At 41.7% G+C, this 18169-nt stretch overlaps 4 protein-coding genes across 5 annotated transcripts; all 4 read left to right on the forward strand.

Annotated features, from left to right (window-relative positions):
• The first annotated feature begins 4281 nt into the window (after positions 1-4281).
• Positions 4282-6757, forward strand: LOC109485086 (heme-binding protein 2-like). The gene is made up of 4 exons (XM_019788520.1): positions 4282-4422; positions 4782-4911; positions 5332-5512; positions 6056-6757. The coding sequence occupies exons 1-4, from the start codon at positions 4288-4290 to the stop codon at positions 6231-6233; spliced, it is 624 nt and encodes a 207-aa protein (XP_019644079.1). The 5' UTR covers positions 4282-4287; the 3' UTR covers positions 6234-6757.
• Positions 6758-7546: 789 nt separating this feature from the next.
• On the forward strand, positions 7547-9388 carry LOC109485088 (heme-binding protein 2-like). The gene is made up of 4 exons (XM_019788522.1): positions 7547-7683; positions 8108-8237; positions 8635-8809; positions 9173-9388. Exons 1-4 carry the CDS (start codon positions 7558-7560, stop codon positions 9348-9350), a joined length of 609 nt encoding a protein of 202 aa, XP_019644081.1. The 5' UTR covers positions 7547-7557; the 3' UTR covers positions 9351-9388.
• Positions 9389-10222: 834 nt separating this feature from the next.
• On the forward strand, positions 10223-13472 carry LOC109485087 (heme-binding protein 2-like). The gene is made up of 5 exons (XM_019788521.1): positions 10223-10305; positions 11392-11543; positions 11976-12105; positions 12709-12889; positions 13278-13472. The coding sequence occupies exons 2-5, from the start codon at positions 11409-11411 to the stop codon at positions 13453-13455; spliced, it is 624 nt and encodes a 207-aa protein (XP_019644080.1). The 5' UTR covers positions 10223-10305; positions 11392-11408; the 3' UTR covers positions 13456-13472.
• A 2271-nt stretch (positions 13473-15743) lies between these two features.
• Positions 15744-17993, forward strand: LOC109485092 (zinc finger protein 32-like). 2 transcript variants are annotated; one of them, XM_019788527.1, is made up of 3 exons: positions 15744-15872; positions 16171-16287; positions 16571-17993. In XM_019788527.1, the coding sequence occupies exons 2-3, from the start codon at positions 16172-16174 to the stop codon at positions 17376-17378; spliced, it is 924 nt and encodes a 307-aa protein (XP_019644086.1). In that variant the 5' UTR covers positions 15744-15872; position 16171; the 3' UTR covers positions 17379-17993. The 2 variants fall into 2 exon arrangements, with proteins under 2 accessions (XP_019644086.1, XP_019644085.1); XM_019788526.1 differs by having other exon boundaries at positions 15746-15872; positions 16168-16287.
• The last annotated feature ends 176 nt before the right edge of the window (positions 17994-18169 follow it).

Consider the following 18169-nt stretch of genomic DNA (forward strand, 5'->3'; position numbering starts at 1 on the left):
AGTGTTTTAGTATCATCCAAAGTCTTTATAACCAATCCGAAGCACGTGTAAAAACTATTAGCGGTTTAACAGAGAGCTTCCCTGTCCAGATCGGTGTCCGTCAAGGCTGCGTATTGAGTCCAACCTTATTCAACCTTTATATCAGTGACCTTGTTAACGACTTGAACATGGCAGACATCAACGCACCGCTATTGCACCACTCAAAAGTAACAAGTTTGCTATATGCCGATGACATTGTCTTGTTGTCCGAAAGTCAACAAGGCCTGCAGAACGCAATAGACACGCTTGGTAGATACTGCCAAAAGTGGAAACTAACTGTCAACCTAAGTAAAACAAAGATTATTGTATTTAATAAGAAAGGACACACCTTTTCAAAACTTAGCTTTAAATTATTCTCCAAAGACATAGAAGTAGTTTCGTCTTATTCTTACTTAGGTATAGTCTTTACAGCTGGATGTAACTTTAACACAGCGATGAAATCACTACAAAAGAAGGCACTACGAGCGTTGTTTAGCATTAAATGTACTCTCGGAGACACTAGGGCTCCTATATCAGTTTACTGTAAGCTTTTTGATCAGTGTGTTGTCCCTATAGTATTGTACGGAGCGGAAGTATGGTGCAACAACAGATTAAATGATAACTCGCCGCTTGAACAAACACACTTAAAATTCTGTAAACAAATTCTAGGATTAAGAAGAAACGCTAGTAACTATGCCAGTAGAGCTGAACTTGGCCGCTTCCCCCTATGGATTGAAGCGTATTGTAGATTGTACAGCTATTATTATAGATTAGTTAGAAATGTTCCCGTTGAAAGCCTTCAGTATGAAGCTTACATAGTACAAAAAGACCTTGTTAGAAGTAAAGTACCCTGTTGGTTGTTGAACATGAAGACAATTTTAGAGGAGTCCGGCTATGCCTGCCTATATACACACGAGTATATTAACAAACCATTACATCTGCATGAACTAAGACAAAGATTAAAAGATATATTCATCCAGAAATTCAACTCAGCACTACAAGCACATGGACAAAGAGAAAATCAAGGCAACAAACTGAGAACATATAAAACATTCAAAGTACTATACGACAGAGAACCATATTTAGACATTCCAAATTTTGAAAACCGCAGAGCCATGTGTAAACTCCGTATTAGCGACCACCCTCTACACATAGAATCTGGCAGGCATAGCCGTACACCGTTACAAGATAGACTATGTAAATTCTGTAATAATTCTTGTATTGAAGATGAATCGCATTTTATGCTTGACTGTATATTATATGATAACGAACGTAAATCACTTTTCAGTTCAATCAAGTTCGACAAAAAATGTAAAACATTATCAAAGGAAGACACCTTTAAATATATCATATCATGTACGAATATAGACGTCATCAATGAAGTATGTAAGTATATTTCAAAATGTTTCAAAAAGAGAGGAGAAGCCATTAGACCTTAGATCTGTATCACTTTATATATGTATATTTCTTTTTTAGCATTGTATACCTTAGACCCGATATTAGCCCTTCTTTATCACTATTGTTGTAGTACTCTCTAGTACATTGTACTCTGTACATCTGTGCATTTATCCCCCCGGGGAATGAACATGCAATAAAGTTTCATTATTATAACTAATAAAGAAAAAAAACAAATAAACAATAAATTCGCTCCAGGAGTGTTCCGGCTTTCTCTTCCCCGTGTATGTATAAAGTTTACGCAAGAGTCGTAAAATTCTTCGCCTGTCAAAATTCGCGCAAAATACTAGTATATACAAGCATATCTGCTTGGAGGGCGCTTTATGCATTTCGATGCCGTCAATGTCTTGGACTAAAATGTATTACTTAGCGACAGCTTTAAAATATGGCCCCATAGAAATGTGGTTTTAGGACGTTGTCTGACCGAAACATGATACTACTATGACAGGAATAGGAGAGGGCACATCGAAGTTCTTCGTCAAAATGCATTGTCGCACGTTGCGTTTGGCTGCGTTTATGTTACACAACTTTTGTGCCTTCTGTTACGCAAGCGTTACGCATCACTGATCTTGACCAAGACTTTCGGACATCGGCAAGAAGTTCGGTAGGTGGACACCCCTGTCTTTGCCTTATATTCGACCTCTAAATCATCTCGTGAAAGAATCCATTTCTTTCGTACAAGTTGTTTCTTTCCTTCAAAGCATTTGGGGTTGGAAATAGGTGGAAATTATCGTGGGAAGCTGCTGTATACTGTGGGCACGTAGATTACTGTACCCATGTCAGCTATTATAAATGCAGAATGCGTTATGTTCCGATGCATGTATACTCTTCGCTCTATCCTCTCACGTTCAACACATACACACAGCTATACTTCCAACTTCCTTGGTAGGACAGACAGCGTACTTGTTCATACGTCTTTTGCTGAACAGATCAAAATAGTCTGAGAAAGCAGGTCATTCGTGTGACCTGGTTCTGAAAATAATGCACGGCTTCATCATGTCCTTTCAACATGTTTTAGGTGGCGGGCGGTGACACTGCACTAGAGATCCCATCCATTACCTTACATGTTGTCGGGTACCTGTAGCCTCTACCAGGCACCGCGGATCGCTGGAAAAATAGTAGAAATTGGCCGAAATAAATTAAAGGGATAGTATACCAGAGAAGATCCAGGGCCATAGAAGCTCCGTGGGTCGCAAATTGGAGCTTCTATGGCCCTGGATCTTCTCTGGTATACTATCCCTTTATTTCGGCCAATTTCTACTATTTTTCCAGCGATCCGCGGTGCCTGGTAGAGGCTGGGTACTTTCGTTAATATGATTATCACGTATATCCGTGGCGCCGCAAATGTACTTCGGTGTAATTTTGTGTCAGCTAAAATTACGCCTTAGTTCGAGGCGCCACCATGGCTATAGTAATTATACCCATGCCCTACTTTTCCAGTTGTCTGTTACCCCTACTGAATATGGAGCGCTACCGTGGCCTATTTGTGATAAATGTTGTAACATCTGTGTCCATAATATCGCCACCTTGAGAAAAAGTGTGCTTAAAGATATTTTTACTGCAACATACCCTAGGTATGTGCATTTGAGGTGTGCAGGAGTGCATACCCAAAGTATGTTGCAGTAAAAATATCTTTAAGCACACTATTTCTCAAGGTGGTGATATTATGGACCCTGGTGATATTATGGACACAGACGTTAGTAGAATGAGTGGAATTAGTTTCATAATTTGACATGCTAGTGGAGCTTTAATATATAACAAATGGCACATCCTCTTTGCTTTGTCAGTGTTGACATTAGCGATCCTTTTAATATAGGCCGTCAAAATCTATCAACATGCATGCTGTAGGATGGACGGGTCATGCCGAAGTAGAATTGTTGGAAGAGAAGGGTGTTCTTTTCCCCCAATTCTCTTGTTATTCTGACACACGGTCCCTCCAAGTTTGCCAGAGAATTTTAGTTACTGACTTGCCTCCCAACATCTGCTTGGAGATCAGGAATGCTGTGGGTACGCATGCGCAGCTGTCTTGTCTTCCCGAGCTACCCGGCGCGAAGGTTGAAGATTTGGATGTTCTCATGTTTTGTGCATTTTCAACGTACATGAACTATATCCTCTTGTTTAGTTTATTCTAGTGTCTTATATACGAAGTTCAGCATCTTTGGAACTAGTTTAGGAACATAAATTATAAGTCGTTAAGCGTTAGTTAAAAATCATGTGATGGATTTTGGATTATGGATAGAGGGAGGGGAGCTGGCATACTCATGAGTGCCATAGATGGGGAGCTATACAAGCCTATAGGGCAACATGAATTACAATCTGGTGTCAGCATTTCAATTGTTAGTTCGCACATAGTAGTAGTAATTAAGTCCTGCGGAGAAAATGTTTGAAGTCCCTAAGTCAAGGCTAGGGTTTATGGAAAAGGATGTCCTGGCTAGCTAGACAGAGTGATGAAGTGAGCATGGGAAAAGAAGTGAAAAGAACATGGATGGATGCATGGAGTATTATAGACCAATATATTATATAGAGACAAATAAGCCAACTGACCTGAGGTCAATATGCACTGATAAGTGACAACTTCATGTACTTGAGACACTAGCCTCTGTACACTTGGAGAAGCCACACAGGCGAAACTGGTTGTGTGACAGGCTGAATTAATTCTAAACGGGAACTATGCGGCTCCAGATGTCTTAGGGACGACTGCGTGTGCAAGATGTCGGTTAGCTTGAGGAATGAATCCCCTGTACTATATATAGAGACAATTAAGCCCATGTTTGACCAGTTGCTATCATCTTCGGAATTCTTCCCAGACCCACAATGTTGACGCTACTTGTCCTGACAACTCTGGCCAGCCTGGCTGTCACCAGTCCTGTTCTCCCCTCCCAAACATGGCCGCCGGCTTTCTGTAACAAACTGGAGTGTCCCAAATACACCATGGTCAAGTCTACTAAGGTAGGTACAGATGTGAAGACCATTTTACAAGTCACAACATCACAAGTCTGACAATTATGTCATTGATACAATGATTGCATGCTCTAAACATGGCAGTGTGGTGCAAACCACAAAATGTCTTTAACATTGTCAACTTTGCCCAACAGGAAGCATTAAAAGTTTAATCACATCTGGGACAGAAGTATTGTTTTGGGTGTCACTACTTCATGCTATGTTTGTGTGTTTGGATTCCAAAGTAAGGAGGTGGACATTGCATTGGAAATTTCTTAATAGACTTATTTTTTTTCCTGGTGGCAGATATATTATATGTGACCGTGTGGAATTATTGTAGAATATATTTTTCCCTTTCCCCTGTTCAGGATTATGAGGAGCGTATTTATGATGCAGCGAAGTGGACCAGTACTGTTGTATCCGGCATGGAGTATAATACTGCAGTGTCTGAGGGCTTCATGAAACTCTTCTCCTACATTGAAGGCAACAACAAGAAAAGTAAGTTCTTTGTTCTTAGCTGTAAGTGGTGGCCTGTTTGCACTTGAATCAAAGAGGGACTGGGGTTGTAAGGGGAGGACTGTGTGGAAGTAGAAGCAAAGAATTGTAGTGAATGAGAGAAAAGAAATTGCATGGACAAAAAAGCATAATAAGAATAGAAAAATGTACATTTACTTCACACTCCTAATGGCCCAGCTGACGGACTGACTGACTTAGGATTGACTATGTCCTGTTCAACGCACACTGTAGTTTTGTCATGATCATAGCAGTTTACATTGATTTATCTGTCAGACTCTCAGACCAAGAATATGTTGTATGAGAGGGAGAGGAAGTATATTATTCTTCAGGTGATATATAGAAATATTGGTGCACATGATAGTCAGGAAATGCATTGATTATTGCTCTTTGTTCTCCGCACAGAGGTGACAATCCCCATGACAGCGCCTGTAGCGACCAAAGTGGAGCACGGACAGGGACCGTACTGTAAGACAAACTTCACCGTGTCGTTCTTCGTGCCGTTCGCTGACCAGGCCAGCCCACCCGAGCCGTCCACTTCTGATGTCTTCACCAACCCTCTCCCACAGATGACTGCCTTTGTCAAGTATGGGTCTTAAGCTTAAGTTCATTTTGCTGTACTGGTATCTCTTTAAAGTTGTAACAGTACTCATTCATTCACTCATTCATTCCTTTGATCCTTCAGCTCTGGATTCATTCATAATCATACTAGTATGTTCCTCATCATTCATGCATTACTTGATTTATTCATGTGTCCTAACTGAAACAAGAAGTCAAAGATTGCAGACTTCTGGGAAGTATGCAGTCCTTGTCTTTATTAATTTCCCCATGTTGACATCTGATTCATGTCATTCTGTTTGTCACTCTGCCCACCCATTTTCTGTCAACCTATACTGTCCTAACAACAGATAGAATATCCTATAGCTCAACCTCCCAAAACTATATGTTCTAAATGTCCACCTTGCATATTAAAATGACTATCACAATTAGCAGTGTAACCAATGATACCACGGCAGTTGGTGTTCCAGCCCATGCGAGAGTGGCCGCATGTCTGTCAAATATTTGTAGTTTTGTTTTGCATTTCTATGTTTTGATATAGGTTGAATTTTCCACATTGTTTTTTTTTCAGGTCCTTTGGTGGGTTTGCCAGTGAGACAGACTGGACTGATACTGCCAAAGCCCTGGCCAAGAGTCTGGACAACGCCACAGTCAGCTATCACAAGGACTTCTACTACACAGCCGGGTACAACAGTCCCTTCCAATTGTTTGATAGACACAATGAAGTCTGGTTTATCAAGAAAGACTAAGGAGATTAACAACTATTGTGTTTATGGTGTGTATATATCATGCTTAAAGCATAATGACACCCTTGTATCATGTGTGGATTGACAGAGCAGGCTTCTTGTTTTGTTTACTAGTAGTGGCTCAGAGTCAGGACAATTGCAAGTTTTGTTTATTTATTACCACTGACAAAACGCAGGCTTGTAGGCAGTGCAGCTGGCTTCAAATATGAACAGAATCATATAGTACAAACTGGAATTTTTCAAACAATGTCTGCTTTAATTAAGAACCCAATGTTTGGCATTAAGTCATGATCATCATGAGAAATCTTTTATTTCCCAATGAAGGCTTTTGACTATACTACAACATACTAGTACAAATGTATTTCATAACACAGACTTTTGTACTGAGGAACAGATGTATATGATATTTTCTTTTGTATTATAATGATTACACCTTTCTTTTGTTGGAATGCAAACTAGCTAGACCCCTGAGCACATGTAATGGAGAAATGGGGATGAAAATAAAGATTTGTGATATCTTACAATGACTTCACCTACTTTCTGTCTAATTTGTTATCCAGTATCCAGTTATAAAGTTATAAACTGATGAATGCTGACAATGTGTATTGGTATTAGTAAAAAGAGGCTGTTCTTTCAAGAAAGGTTACAATTCCTTCAGTTGTGGATACAACAGTAATGTTCTTCCCAGGTAGCGCACATTGTCACGAGGCTAAACACGTGTGTGTGCCAACGTACGTACTGTTATCTAACTAGGTTAAACAAGCAATAAAGTTTAATTACTTACGTTACCTAACCTGAGGGACAAACCAAGAAAGATGGTGGGAGAGGGATGGGATATTATCATGATACAATTTTGTGTTTCAAAACAACAGTTAAATTAGCGCATATTCTTCCATATTCTAGAAGGAGTTTGCCAACTTTCGCCGTCCTTTGGCTTGCCCCTTCGCAAACATTGCTGGTACATAATTACGAATACGTAGTAACAATGGTCGGGCACGTTTTCTAGACAGTCGCCAGGTCAGTTGCGGTCCCAGGATGTTTGGCTGCTTTCCGGTGGCTTCCTCTTACGAAAGTGTTATGCAAGAAGTTTTCTTATAAAAGTGTCACGCAGGGATCTTAAAGTATCATCCGACGTGAAAGAAGCTTAAGGATCAGCTGACTTATTGGTGAGTAATTTCCCATAATTTTATTTTCACATTTTTGCGTCAAATTACAATGTATCATGATACGATGACCAACGGTGAATGTTGCAAGAACTCATGCTAAGTTATCTTAGACAATGAGATCATCAATTGCACTATCTTTTCTCAGCCCCAAAGCCTACAGAATGTTGAGCCTGCTCATCCTGACGACAGTGGCCGGCCTTGCTGCAGCCAGTCCCACTCGGACATCGCCGCCAACCTTCTGTCACGGGCAGGACTGCCCTAGATACTCTGTGGTCACGTCCACTGCAGTACGTATGAATTATATATGTACATTGTATATGAGTCGGAAGTATTGTTTTGGGTGACTGGGTTGTACAATTCTGGTTTGTGTCAGTATGTTGCCCCGATAACTTTGGTTCTTCCATGCCGTACGTATGAATTACATATATATGAGTCGGAAGTACTGTTTTGGGTGGCTGAGCTGTTCTGGTTTGTGTCAGTCTGTTTGCATGCCTTAATAGTTTCGGTTGCATGGTGGGTGGGAGGTGATTTTAACCACGGTGTTTTAACAGTTTATAAGCAAGTGACACAAAGAACTCAGATTACACATGTAGAGCCTTTAATGACACAAAACTTATAGCTGTTTTCCCGAGAAAAACATGAATAGATTGTATATTACAATGATAACATGTTGCGTCAATTTTCAACCTATAAATTTTCCTCTTTACATAGGATTATGAGGAGCGCCTGTATGAGCCAGCTAAGTGGACCAGTGCCAGTATCTCCGGTTCTGAGTACAGTTCTGCCGTGAGCGCGGGATTCGGGAAACTCTTCCAGTATATCTCAGGGAACAACAAGGACCGTAAGTCATCTCACGTTTTGTGGTGACGTAGGATGGATCGCCACTCCTTGACGAATATCCTGGATTTCAGAATCCATATATGAAAAGTATCACTTCCCTGAAAGTTCATGAAATCAAAATAGGCAATATTATAGTTGATTACTAGTACATTGTACTTGTCACTTTTATAGCTGCTGTTGACTTGTAGCCCGTATTCAGGATCTATATCTTAATCGAAATTTCCTTTGGGGCTTGTTGGTCCTGGAGCCGAGTAGCCCAGTCCTCAGTGCGGGCGATAGAAACAGTCTTGCTTCCAGGCTAGTTGACTCGGCTTGTCTCCAAGATCTCCATCAAAAGTTCATATACTGTTTTTCTTCACTAACCATTCCCTCATTGCGCTTTCTGCTTGTATCAACAGAGGCTAAGATCCCCATGACAGTACCCGTCCTGACGAAGGTTAAGCCGGGGCAGGGATCCTCCACCGACTTCACCGTGTCGTTCTTCGTGCCGTTCGCGGACCAGACCAGCCCGCCCGAGCCTTCTGATCCCACGGTGTTCACCAACCCTCTGCCACAGATGACCGCTTATGTCAGGTAGGAGTCGACTTTAACACGAAGAAATTGTTACTAAAAGAGTTAATATTAGTTTGTATAGTTTAAGTAAGATATTACTGTAATTTTTCACCCGTACTTAGCTAGGTCCAAGAGCATAGACGTACAATAAAGGTATTTCATTCATTCTTGGGAACTGGATAGATTTTCAAGCAACTGGATAGATTTTCAAGTAGCATCAACTACTTTTCGTCGGTGACAGTTTTCAAATAATTATTCAATATATAGACCATCGTCATTGTCATTGTAAATGTCATTGTCGATATAGTTCAAATACATAAAAAAAAATTATCACTTCCTGGAATTCTGGAATCTCTAATTTCTTGTTTTCCTCTTCTTGCCCAGGTATTTCAGTGGGTACGCTCATGACGGCGACTGGGCCAATAACGCAGCTGCCCTGGCCCAGAGTCTGGATAACGCCACAGTCAGCTATCACAAGGACTTCTACTACACAGCCGGGTACAACAGTCCCTTCCAACCTACAGACAGGCACAACGAAGTCTGGTTCATCAAGGCAGTTTAAGACGACAACAGCTACTATAATATTGTATTATCACTTGTTCATAATAAAGATGTATTATATCAGCATGTGAACGTGTGAGACCAAACTTTTTTGTGAGCTATTCAAGGTGTCCCAACAGTTAAGCATACCTGGTACTTTTGAGATATCCATGGTATATATATGATGACAACCACAGAGAGAATATAATAAGTTATTCTAAGCGCTTACATACTCGTTTTATTTGCTTGAGAGCCAAACAAATACGAAGGACCAAAAGTACAAATGTTATCCTTCGTAAAAAAAAGGGAAGAGAATTGCAATTGATAATAGCCAATCACTGTGTCAAGTTTTGTTTTCCGAGGATATAATCTCCGGGCAGATCCTAGGGTGGCAAAATACACTAGTATTAAATTAGCCAGGCAGTATACTTGGCCGGCAGATCTGCTTGGAGATTAGCAACCACTAGTATGATCACTACCGGTAAAGCACGTTGTATATAAACATGCATCATCACGAGAAACCACACGGGAGTATTTATCTATCTAGGCTAAACAAATATTGGTGTTCATCTATTTCGCGTGATCAGGTGGACTTCAATCTCATCAAGGACAAATTACAAACTTACACAAGAGTTACGTAACATTCCTTACCTAAACTTTATAGTACAAGTCCTGAGTCGGAAGAAACAGGACATGTACAGTATAACCATGAAGAGTATGAATAAAAAGTAGTATAATTCCTATCATATTGCTGGATGCAAATATGTTATCACACCTGATGAAAATGGTACGGGGAAAGTTTTAGTTGAAACTAACACTAAAGAATTAAATCTCGTTCGATCAGTTGCGTTTGGCTGCGCTTGCGTTACACAAGTCTTTTTATTTACGTTTGTCACAAGTTTGAGATGTTACGCAAGAATTACGTGTTGTAAAGTCATTCAACGCGAAGAAAGCTGAAGAACCAGTCAGAGATTTTGGTAAGTCCAGACAAAACCAGATTTGTGTCACTTTTACTGACTTATTTGGCTTCGCCCTTGCCCGTATCAGTCTACCCATGGAGGTAGACAATCAGATTTTCTACCCCCATAGTCTATCTAAGCCATCTTAGTTGCCTCAAGGACATTTTGACTAAAATCCCATTGAAATGCATGCATTCTAAACCTGTACATGTTCACATGGGTGTTTGTCACGATTTCGCCTCTGATTTACATAAAGGTTACGACAGTGCATCAAGCGTTCAGCATGCGGCGTATTCTTTAATATAATACCCTGTTCTTAGTCATCTTTGGTGAGCATTTCTGAGAAGCCGAGGAAAGGCATACTTGTGACCTGTAGCGACAGTCTACGCCTACATGTCATGTAAACATGTTGTAAAGGTGGTGACATTGCATTAGGTACACCGCGAATTGTTAAGCCGTTTCCTGTGTATTGTTGGAACTATCTTTGTGTTATATTTCAGTGGCTCTGCGCGCGGTAGCCGGTTGTGGCGCCAGTTGAAAGTATTGTGGACTTTTTGAAGAAAAAGAAAACTGTAACTTCAATAGTTCTATATAACTGTATACTAATTATATCAAATAGCGCTAGCGTCCCGATTAAATTATGACAAACCAGAGCAAAGGCTTATAACTTTCTAGCTTAATGTCAGCGTGCAAAGCAACGTTCGAACCAATTACAACTGTGGCACGTAATCTCCAAGCAGATCCCTCTCGGTGGCAAAAAGACGGTATCAAATTGGCCAGGCAGTATCCATTAGCCAGAGAAGGTCCGCGGCCACCGACGGTGGGGATCAGGACAAAGAAAAAACGGCCATATATAAAAAGGTAACGATCATTCCCCCACAACCTCTGCTTGGAGAGTATGTGACACGTACAGTACACACATAAGCTTTCGCGTCACGTTTTCTTGACGCTTGTCGGATCGAGGACACTCTTGTTTGGATTCTCACCATGACAAACACGTGTCACGTGCAGCTGCATATACATTTACCACACCGAGCAGTTTATAAATGAACAACACATGTGGTATAAAATATGACTAAGAACCGCAATAATATCTCTCCACAGACTATTAAAGAACCACAATGTTGACACTGCTTGTCCTGACAACTCTGGCCAGCCTGGCTGTCACCAGTCCTGTTCTCCCCTCCCAAACATGGCCGCCGGCCTTCTGTAACAAACTGGAGTGTCCCAAATACACCATGGTCAAGTCTACAAAGGTATGTATTCGCGATATAAACGATAAAAAGTTACCCATTGGTATACGCTTGTATGTTTAAGCATCGCTGAAAATATGAAAAAGAAACATTTTATACCTGTGCACATCCAAAGGAAGCAAACAGTAACCTGCAACTTGGCATTGCAAAACGGAGTATAACAGTCAGAACAAACAAACAAACAAACAAACAAACTTTTAGTTGTATCGAAGCAGCATTTATTGATCAGCACAATATGCGTTTCGGGTATTACACGTATTTCCATATAACCTTAGTAGCAATCATTCTTTGGTAACTTTTGTAGATACCGTTGATATCAGCATCGGCCAGAGAATGACCAGTTTTGTGAAAGCTGCTTGGGCATTGGGAAGTTTTTGCTTGGTACAAAATCAAAATTGTAGAAAGTTAATGTTTCGAATTCCTTCTCCTGTTCAGGATTATGAAGAGCGCCAGTACGACCCAGCTAAGTGGACCAGCACCACCATCTCCGGTATGAGCTATGACGACGCCTCCAGGACCGGCTTTGAGAGACTCTTCAACTACATCTCAGGATCCAACAAGGGCCGTAAGTACCTTAAAGTTTATATTTTATCTTTTTATTGCCCGCTATGGACTCTGCGGAAGCGCCTCCTATCGGCAAGCATATAAACTACATGGCTGAATCGCCCCATCTGGTGATATCAAGATAAACTGCAGCAATGACGCTGAGAATAAAATGACGAAGCTTGGCACAAACACGTATAAACTATAATGTCCTTGCTTTGAACAAATCGTTAACATTACAAAGACAATGACAATGTTAACATCTTACAGTATTATTAAAATCGTACTATTAACACAAACATATACCGAACACATCAAACACCTCTAGCTCTATATTTAGCTGATGTTCATGTTGTTTTGTGTGTATCTGGCGTAACAAAATACTAGTACATGAACGTTGTAACTTGTGTGTACGCCACATTGTCCTGTCCTTTAGCTTTATGTATTGCAAATGCTATCGTTATTTTCCCCACCCAGAGGTTAAGATCCCGATGACAGCGCCCGTCCTGTGACACAATATAGCCCCTTCTAGTATTAAATATTATGACAACTTGCAGCAATGGCGTTGAAAATATATGAGTTGTAAACATGTTAAAGATCTCCTATCCTTATTTCCCCAACGCAGAGGTTAAGATCCCGATGACGGCGCCTGTGCTGGTGAAGGTGGAGCCCGGACAGGGCCCGTTCTGCAAGTCTAACTTCACCGTGTCGTTCTTCGTGCCGTTCGCGGACCAGACCAGCCCGCCCGAGCCGTCTGACCCTAACGTCTTCACCAACCCTCTGGAGGGAATGACTGCTTTCGTCAGGTACGGGTCAGGTTCATTTGTTCACCTTATCCCTGCTGCATATCGCTGTAACCAATAGCCAAACTTCTACTTTAGTGACAGTGATAAAGGTTACTACAATCACATTACACAGATATGCGACGGACCCCTGCAGTTGGGCCATTGTAAATTTGTCGCGACTGTGATCCTTACTCTCCAAGCAGAGGTTAGACCATGAATCATGATGTCCATACCAAAAGAAAATCCACCAAAATAGCTATATATATAGAACGCCTGTCAAAAGCGAAATAAAACGTCTGAAAACAGGCATAAACTCTACATGGAGGGTACGAGATTTGTACAACGGTAAAATTTTATTCCATTGTGTTCTATCAATGCAAGCTCTTTAACTTCCCCCCATATTTTTCAGATCTTTCGGTGGATTCGCCAGCGACACAGATTGGACCAGTAACGCTGAGGCCCTTGCCAAGAGTCTGGATAACGCCACAGTCAGCTATCACAAGGACTTCTACTACACAGCCGGGTACAACAGTCCCTTCCAACCGACAGACAGGCACAACGAAGTCTGGTACATCAAGGCAGACTAGGAAAATAGCAAACTTTATATATAACGCTATAATTCATTGCCAATGCTGCGCCTTTACCTTTTTCTCTATACATATATGATTGTAAGTAACAACAATTATCAACGCTTTTTACTAGGCGTCAATGTTGATATTTCTATATTTGGGAGCACAAAAACTAGACATTCTAGCCAAAGTATTCGACGCGCAAGAGTACATCAGTTATGCACAAAACGTTTTTAGGACAATAAACTTAAGAAGTAATCTGATGGCTTTGATTTCATACTTGTGTGCGTTTTCTTCACTCATAACAAATTTTAGGAATGATTGCAGTCAAATGGCTTCAATTATCATTGTTAAAAAATCCTAATTTTTGTGGTATACATATGGTTGATATAAAACATGCAAACACTGCCGATACCTCAAAAATATCATTGACAGGGTGTGTTTTATGTTATACCTAGAGCTGGCTTGATCTAGATGTAAAAGACCTTGATATTCGGCTTTTGTAGTTAGCGACATATCAAAGACACCGCCTGAACTTATCATGTATTATTTATCATTGGCGGGTCAGCATTTGAATCCTTTTTTCTGTATTTTTCTTCATTCTTGCAAGGGCATTACTAGTATACAGAAGTATAATGTCATTGATTCTTGTGAGTTGGAGTTTGCTGAAGATATCGTTAGAATTAGTAATGTAGTATAGACATGTCTATCTGGTGATAGATAAGACAATTGTCGTTAAAAAACACGAGCTTTGCCTGGCGTAAATAACACACGAACTTTCCCAAGTCCTCAAAAGGGGGAAAACAAAGTTTGAAAATACTAGTAACTGCTTGGAACGAAAAGTCAACGATTATTCCGAAGCCATGACTATGGTTTCATGAAGGAGTTGTGACTGTGTACTAGCTCAACTTTTTGAGCAATTCAAAGTATCAAAGTTTCTAAAGCCATAGATGCGTTCGTCTGATTTTGCAATCTTTCTGTCTAGTACATGCATTGTTCAAACTCTAACACCACGCGCGAACCGACAACAATAATACTTTGTCTCTCAACAATTTCGTACAAAGAATTGAAAGAAAGCCGTCGGCTTCGCCGCCTCTTAGACCAATCAAGGTATTCCAATTTGTCGAGTTAGCACGCCGTTGACTACAAGGTAGCGTCGCGAAAAAACTCGCGTCACCACTCAAGGTAACGTCTGTTGGTTTTGCCATTCATGTCGGCGCGGTGTGATCAAAGAAGCTACATTACCGTATGAAAGGAAACCTTACAAGCGGGCAGGGCAGCACGTTAGATTACAGGCCGGGCCGACTCTCATCATACCGGCGCGAGTACTTTGCATCACAGATCCCAATAAAAAAATCAACTACTCTGCCGATTTTCCCACATCTCATTTTCCACTTCACTAGGACCCGTGCTCGGATTTTCCCAGGGTTTCTATCATGCATATATTCATCGTGGGAAGATGATCAAAGAGTTTAGGGTCTTCAAAGTTTTTCAATAACTTTTACGTACGACAGTGAGTTAAAAACAACTATTGCAAACGTACATGTACAATGGGGAGAAAAAGAAAATAAAGTTGTATTACCATGAGAAACTTACACGCACATACACAAATTTTGTACTACGTGCATCTTTTCTGCTTAAAATAAGACAATTGTGTGGCTATACTAGTCTATAGTGTTGTTGCATAGATAGCCGATAGATAAACTTCTCGTCTTCAATACGATTTGGTATTCTAAACTGGATTTATCGGATAAGCCTTACTATGGTTTTGTAAATTGTAAACTTCAACAAGATTATGTGGAAAACAATGAAAAGAAGCCAGTTGTCTAGTCATGTCCGCATTCCGACAACCCTATGCTATCTTCTTAGAAAAACTGGTAAAAAATACAAACTGAAGTCAAATCATTGTCTTAACAAACTCAGAGCTTCAAATCATTTTTGTAACAAACTAAATGCTATAAAAACAGCGAAGGAATGCGCTTGGTGTAATTAGCATTTTTTCCTGAAACAACTCGCGCCGAAACCTCCAAACATCACAGGGAGCGGTATCCACTGATCCAATTAGAGAAATCAAGCCATTTTTGCCGCAACTGCCAATCAGAGCACCTCGTGGTCTCTCTCCCTTCAGCGAGAAGCCGATTTCCGCGACTTCAAAGGACGCCGACAAGGTGCCGCGCCGAAGCCGTAGAATGACATCAAGGCGTTCGCCGCGCTTCATCGTCAAGTGCTACAACAACACAGCTCGGCGTGCACAAGCCAGACCCAAGCGGCTACTCTGCATATCCAAAGGCCGATAGATTACAAAAACTCGACACCACTCCGGGAGAAGTTCACTCTCGAGTCTGACTTCCGAATCGACAAGTGCTCTCTGCTCTGCGTTACGACTTCTTCCAGTTATCCAGATTCCTTGATCTCACGTCCTACCTTATCTACAGGTATGTACACATGCGGTCGTGTGGCAATGTTTGCTCTGCTGTCGAATTTCATCACCTCAAGCTTTCTCTGATTTCATTTCGTGAATTTTTTGTTGTAAATGTAAGAAATCTTTCTCGTAAGTTTTTGGCAAAGATACTGACCAAGAAACACTGTTTCACCAAGGGCCTTATACCAAACAAATACCTCCTATTTCGAAGTTTCCGGCCAAAAAATAACAAACATGTAGCCTTTTCTGCGATAGAATGTTTCTTGTTTCCTGACTAATGTTAAACCCGTGTTCTTTCCATGTTACAGCAGCATGTCTGTGACCGCAGCCGCTGGCCTGATGTACCCCTACCCCGTCCCGATGTACCCGCCGGCCGCCCCGTGGCCAGTCTTTCCCTCCTGCTACGTCCCGACCGTCCCAAGCCATAGGTAAGAAGACCATCTCTTTTTGTCGTCCGGTATAAAGTGCTTTTGATATACTTGGGAATGCTGCTTGTCGTATATATAGACGACTAGTGTCGGCATTTTTAGATAGAGTGGTTATGGAAACAATCGGTAAAGTCTAGGGTCTACCGTCTTCTTCTTTTTTTTCAAATATATTTGGAATATGTTCTTGTGTCCTGCCGTTAACAAATTGTTATTATTGTAATGTACTGTATTGTTGTATATTCTTTTTTTTATAACTAAATGTGCCCTTCTTTTCTTACTTCAGCTCTCCTAGCCGATTGGCAGCCTCTGCTCTGCTCACCCTCGGCGAGACCCCCGCCATCCAGCCGACGAAGACGGTCCCCAATCCGCCGGGCCGTCGCTCCAGTGGCTTCAGCTTCGCCTCTCTCCCCAGCGACATCGCCCGCGAGACGGAGGCGAAAGAGGCGGAGGTCAGGCGGCTGTCAGTCAGTCCCATCCCCGTTAGATCATCACCGTACCCTGTCTCGCCGTCCTTCGGGAGAACCAGCCCGCCCCTCCCGTACAGCGTCGACCTCCTGTCCGGTGTGCAGTTCCCCGTCGGCGTCGACGCGCCGAGAACCTCCAGCCCAGTCCTCAGACCGGTGTCTCCGACCGAGAACACGCGGGAGGAATCCCAGGCCAAGTTCCCATGCGGGCAGTGCGGGAAGGTCTACTCCCGCCGCAGCACCCTCAACGCTCACCTCCGCACCCACGACGGACAGAAGCCGTTCGAGTGCAAGGACTGCGGCAAGACCTTCACCCAGGCTGCAAACCTCACGGCCCACCAGCGCATCCACACGGGAGACCGACCCTACAAGTGCCCGATCTGCAACCGTGGGTTCTCCCAGAGCTCCTCGGTGACCACGCATCTCCGTACGCACAGCGGGGAGAAGCCGTACCGTTGCACGGTCTGCCCCCGTGCCTTCGCCGACGCCTCGACCCTCACCAAGCACGTCCGGACCCACACCAACGAGAAGCCGTACCAGTGTAGCGAGTGCGGACAGAGCTTCACCCAGTCAGGAAACCTGAAGAGGCACCTCAAGGTGCACGCCAAGAGGAAGATCGCTTCCTAGACTCAACTTCAGAGACATTTCACAAACTATGAACTTGCTTTTGCATCGATCTAAACTATGTATGATACTAAATGTAGTATTCATTGTTGATACAAGTTCATTCTTCATATGTATAATGTGCTTTTTTTTTATAACGTATTGACTGTTCCTTCGGAAGAGTGGAACTTTTTGTGTGTTTCATCTTGTAAGTGCTGGATAAAACTATGTTCATAGAGTTTATCTTTCATATGTAGTACCTTTTTATAATCTATTGACTGTTCCTTTTCGTAAACCGAAGAGAGGAACTTGATAGTGTTTCATCTTGAAAGTTGATAAAACATAAAATTTGTTATTTGAAAGAACTCACTTTGAGTTCAACAAGTTTCAACATGTTCTAATACTTCTATTGTAAATATTTTCGCGTGCCGGTCTCGCCTCTGATGCCATACACTGTTGAACAGTCGAACAAAGGAAAAAGATTATTCTGTGATCCCGATTTACATTTGTATATAATCTGTGAAAGAAGTCTAGCGTCTTTAAACGACCAACAATCGCATATACCTGCGAATTGCTGCGACTTTACGATGTGTGTTTGTTTGACATTGATTGTTGAATAAACTGTTGTCTGACAATGGATGTGTTCGTGTGTTTGCCGGGGTGTACAAACGCAAGTAGAGTAGTAGAACAACATCCAACCTTCCGCCGGGCATTTCTAGAATAAACTTCGTAAAATATCGTTTAAGTGTGAAGAAATTATAATCAAACTGACACCAAGGTGGGAAAGAAGTTACAATATAAACGCTCGCTTTTTA

This window comes from Branchiostoma belcheri, unplaced genomic scaffold (assembly GCF_001625305.1).
Source record: "Branchiostoma belcheri isolate BF01 breed outbred unplaced genomic scaffold, Haploidv18h27 scaffold72, whole genome shotgun sequence".
NCBI lineage: Eukaryota > Metazoa > Chordata > Leptocardii > Amphioxiformes > Branchiostomatidae > Branchiostoma > Branchiostoma belcheri.

Excerpts from the sequence above, each read along its gene's own strand:
- LOC109485086 (XM_019788520.1), top strand. The coding sequence starts at position 4,288 with ATGTTGACGCTACTTGTCCTGACAACTCTGGCCAGCCTGGCTGTCACC. Across the intron at positions 4,912-5,331 it reads TGAAGGCAACAACAAGAAAA|AGGTGACAATCCCCATGACA; the intron begins GTAAGTTCTTTG and ends TTCTCCGCACAG. Across the intron at positions 5,513-6,055 it reads CAGATGACTGCCTTTGTCAA|GTCCTTTGGTGGGTTTGCCA; the intron begins GTATGGGTCTTA and ends TTTTTTTTTCAG.
- LOC109485088 (XM_019788522.1), top strand. The coding sequence starts at position 7,558 with ATGTTGAGCCTGCTCATCCTGACGACAGTGGCCGGCCTTGCTGCAGCC. Across the intron at positions 7,684-8,107 it reads CTGTGGTCACGTCCACTGCA|GATTATGAGGAGCGCCTGTA; the intron begins GTACGTATGAAT and ends CTCTTTACATAG. Across the intron at positions 8,810-9,172 it reads CAGATGACCGCTTATGTCAG|GTATTTCAGTGGGTACGCTC; the intron begins GTAGGAGTCGAC and ends CTTCTTGCCCAG.
- LOC109485087 (XM_019788521.1), top strand. The coding sequence starts at position 11,409 with ATGTTGACACTGCTTGTCCTGACAACTCTGGCCAGCCTGGCTGTCACC. Across the intron at positions 12,106-12,708 it reads CTCAGGATCCAACAAGGGCC|AGGTTAAGATCCCGATGACG; the intron begins GTAAGTACCTTA and ends TCCCCAACGCAG. Across the intron at positions 12,890-13,277 it reads GGAATGACTGCTTTCGTCAG|ATCTTTCGGTGGATTCGCCA; the intron begins GTACGGGTCAGG and ends CATATTTTTCAG.
- LOC109485092 (XM_019788527.1), top strand. The coding sequence starts at position 16,172 with ATGTCTGTGACCGCAGCCGCTGGCCTGATGTACCCCTACCCCGTCCCG. Across the intron at positions 16,288-16,570 it reads CCGACCGTCCCAAGCCATAG|CTCTCCTAGCCGATTGGCAG; the intron begins GTAAGAAGACCA and ends TTCTTACTTCAG.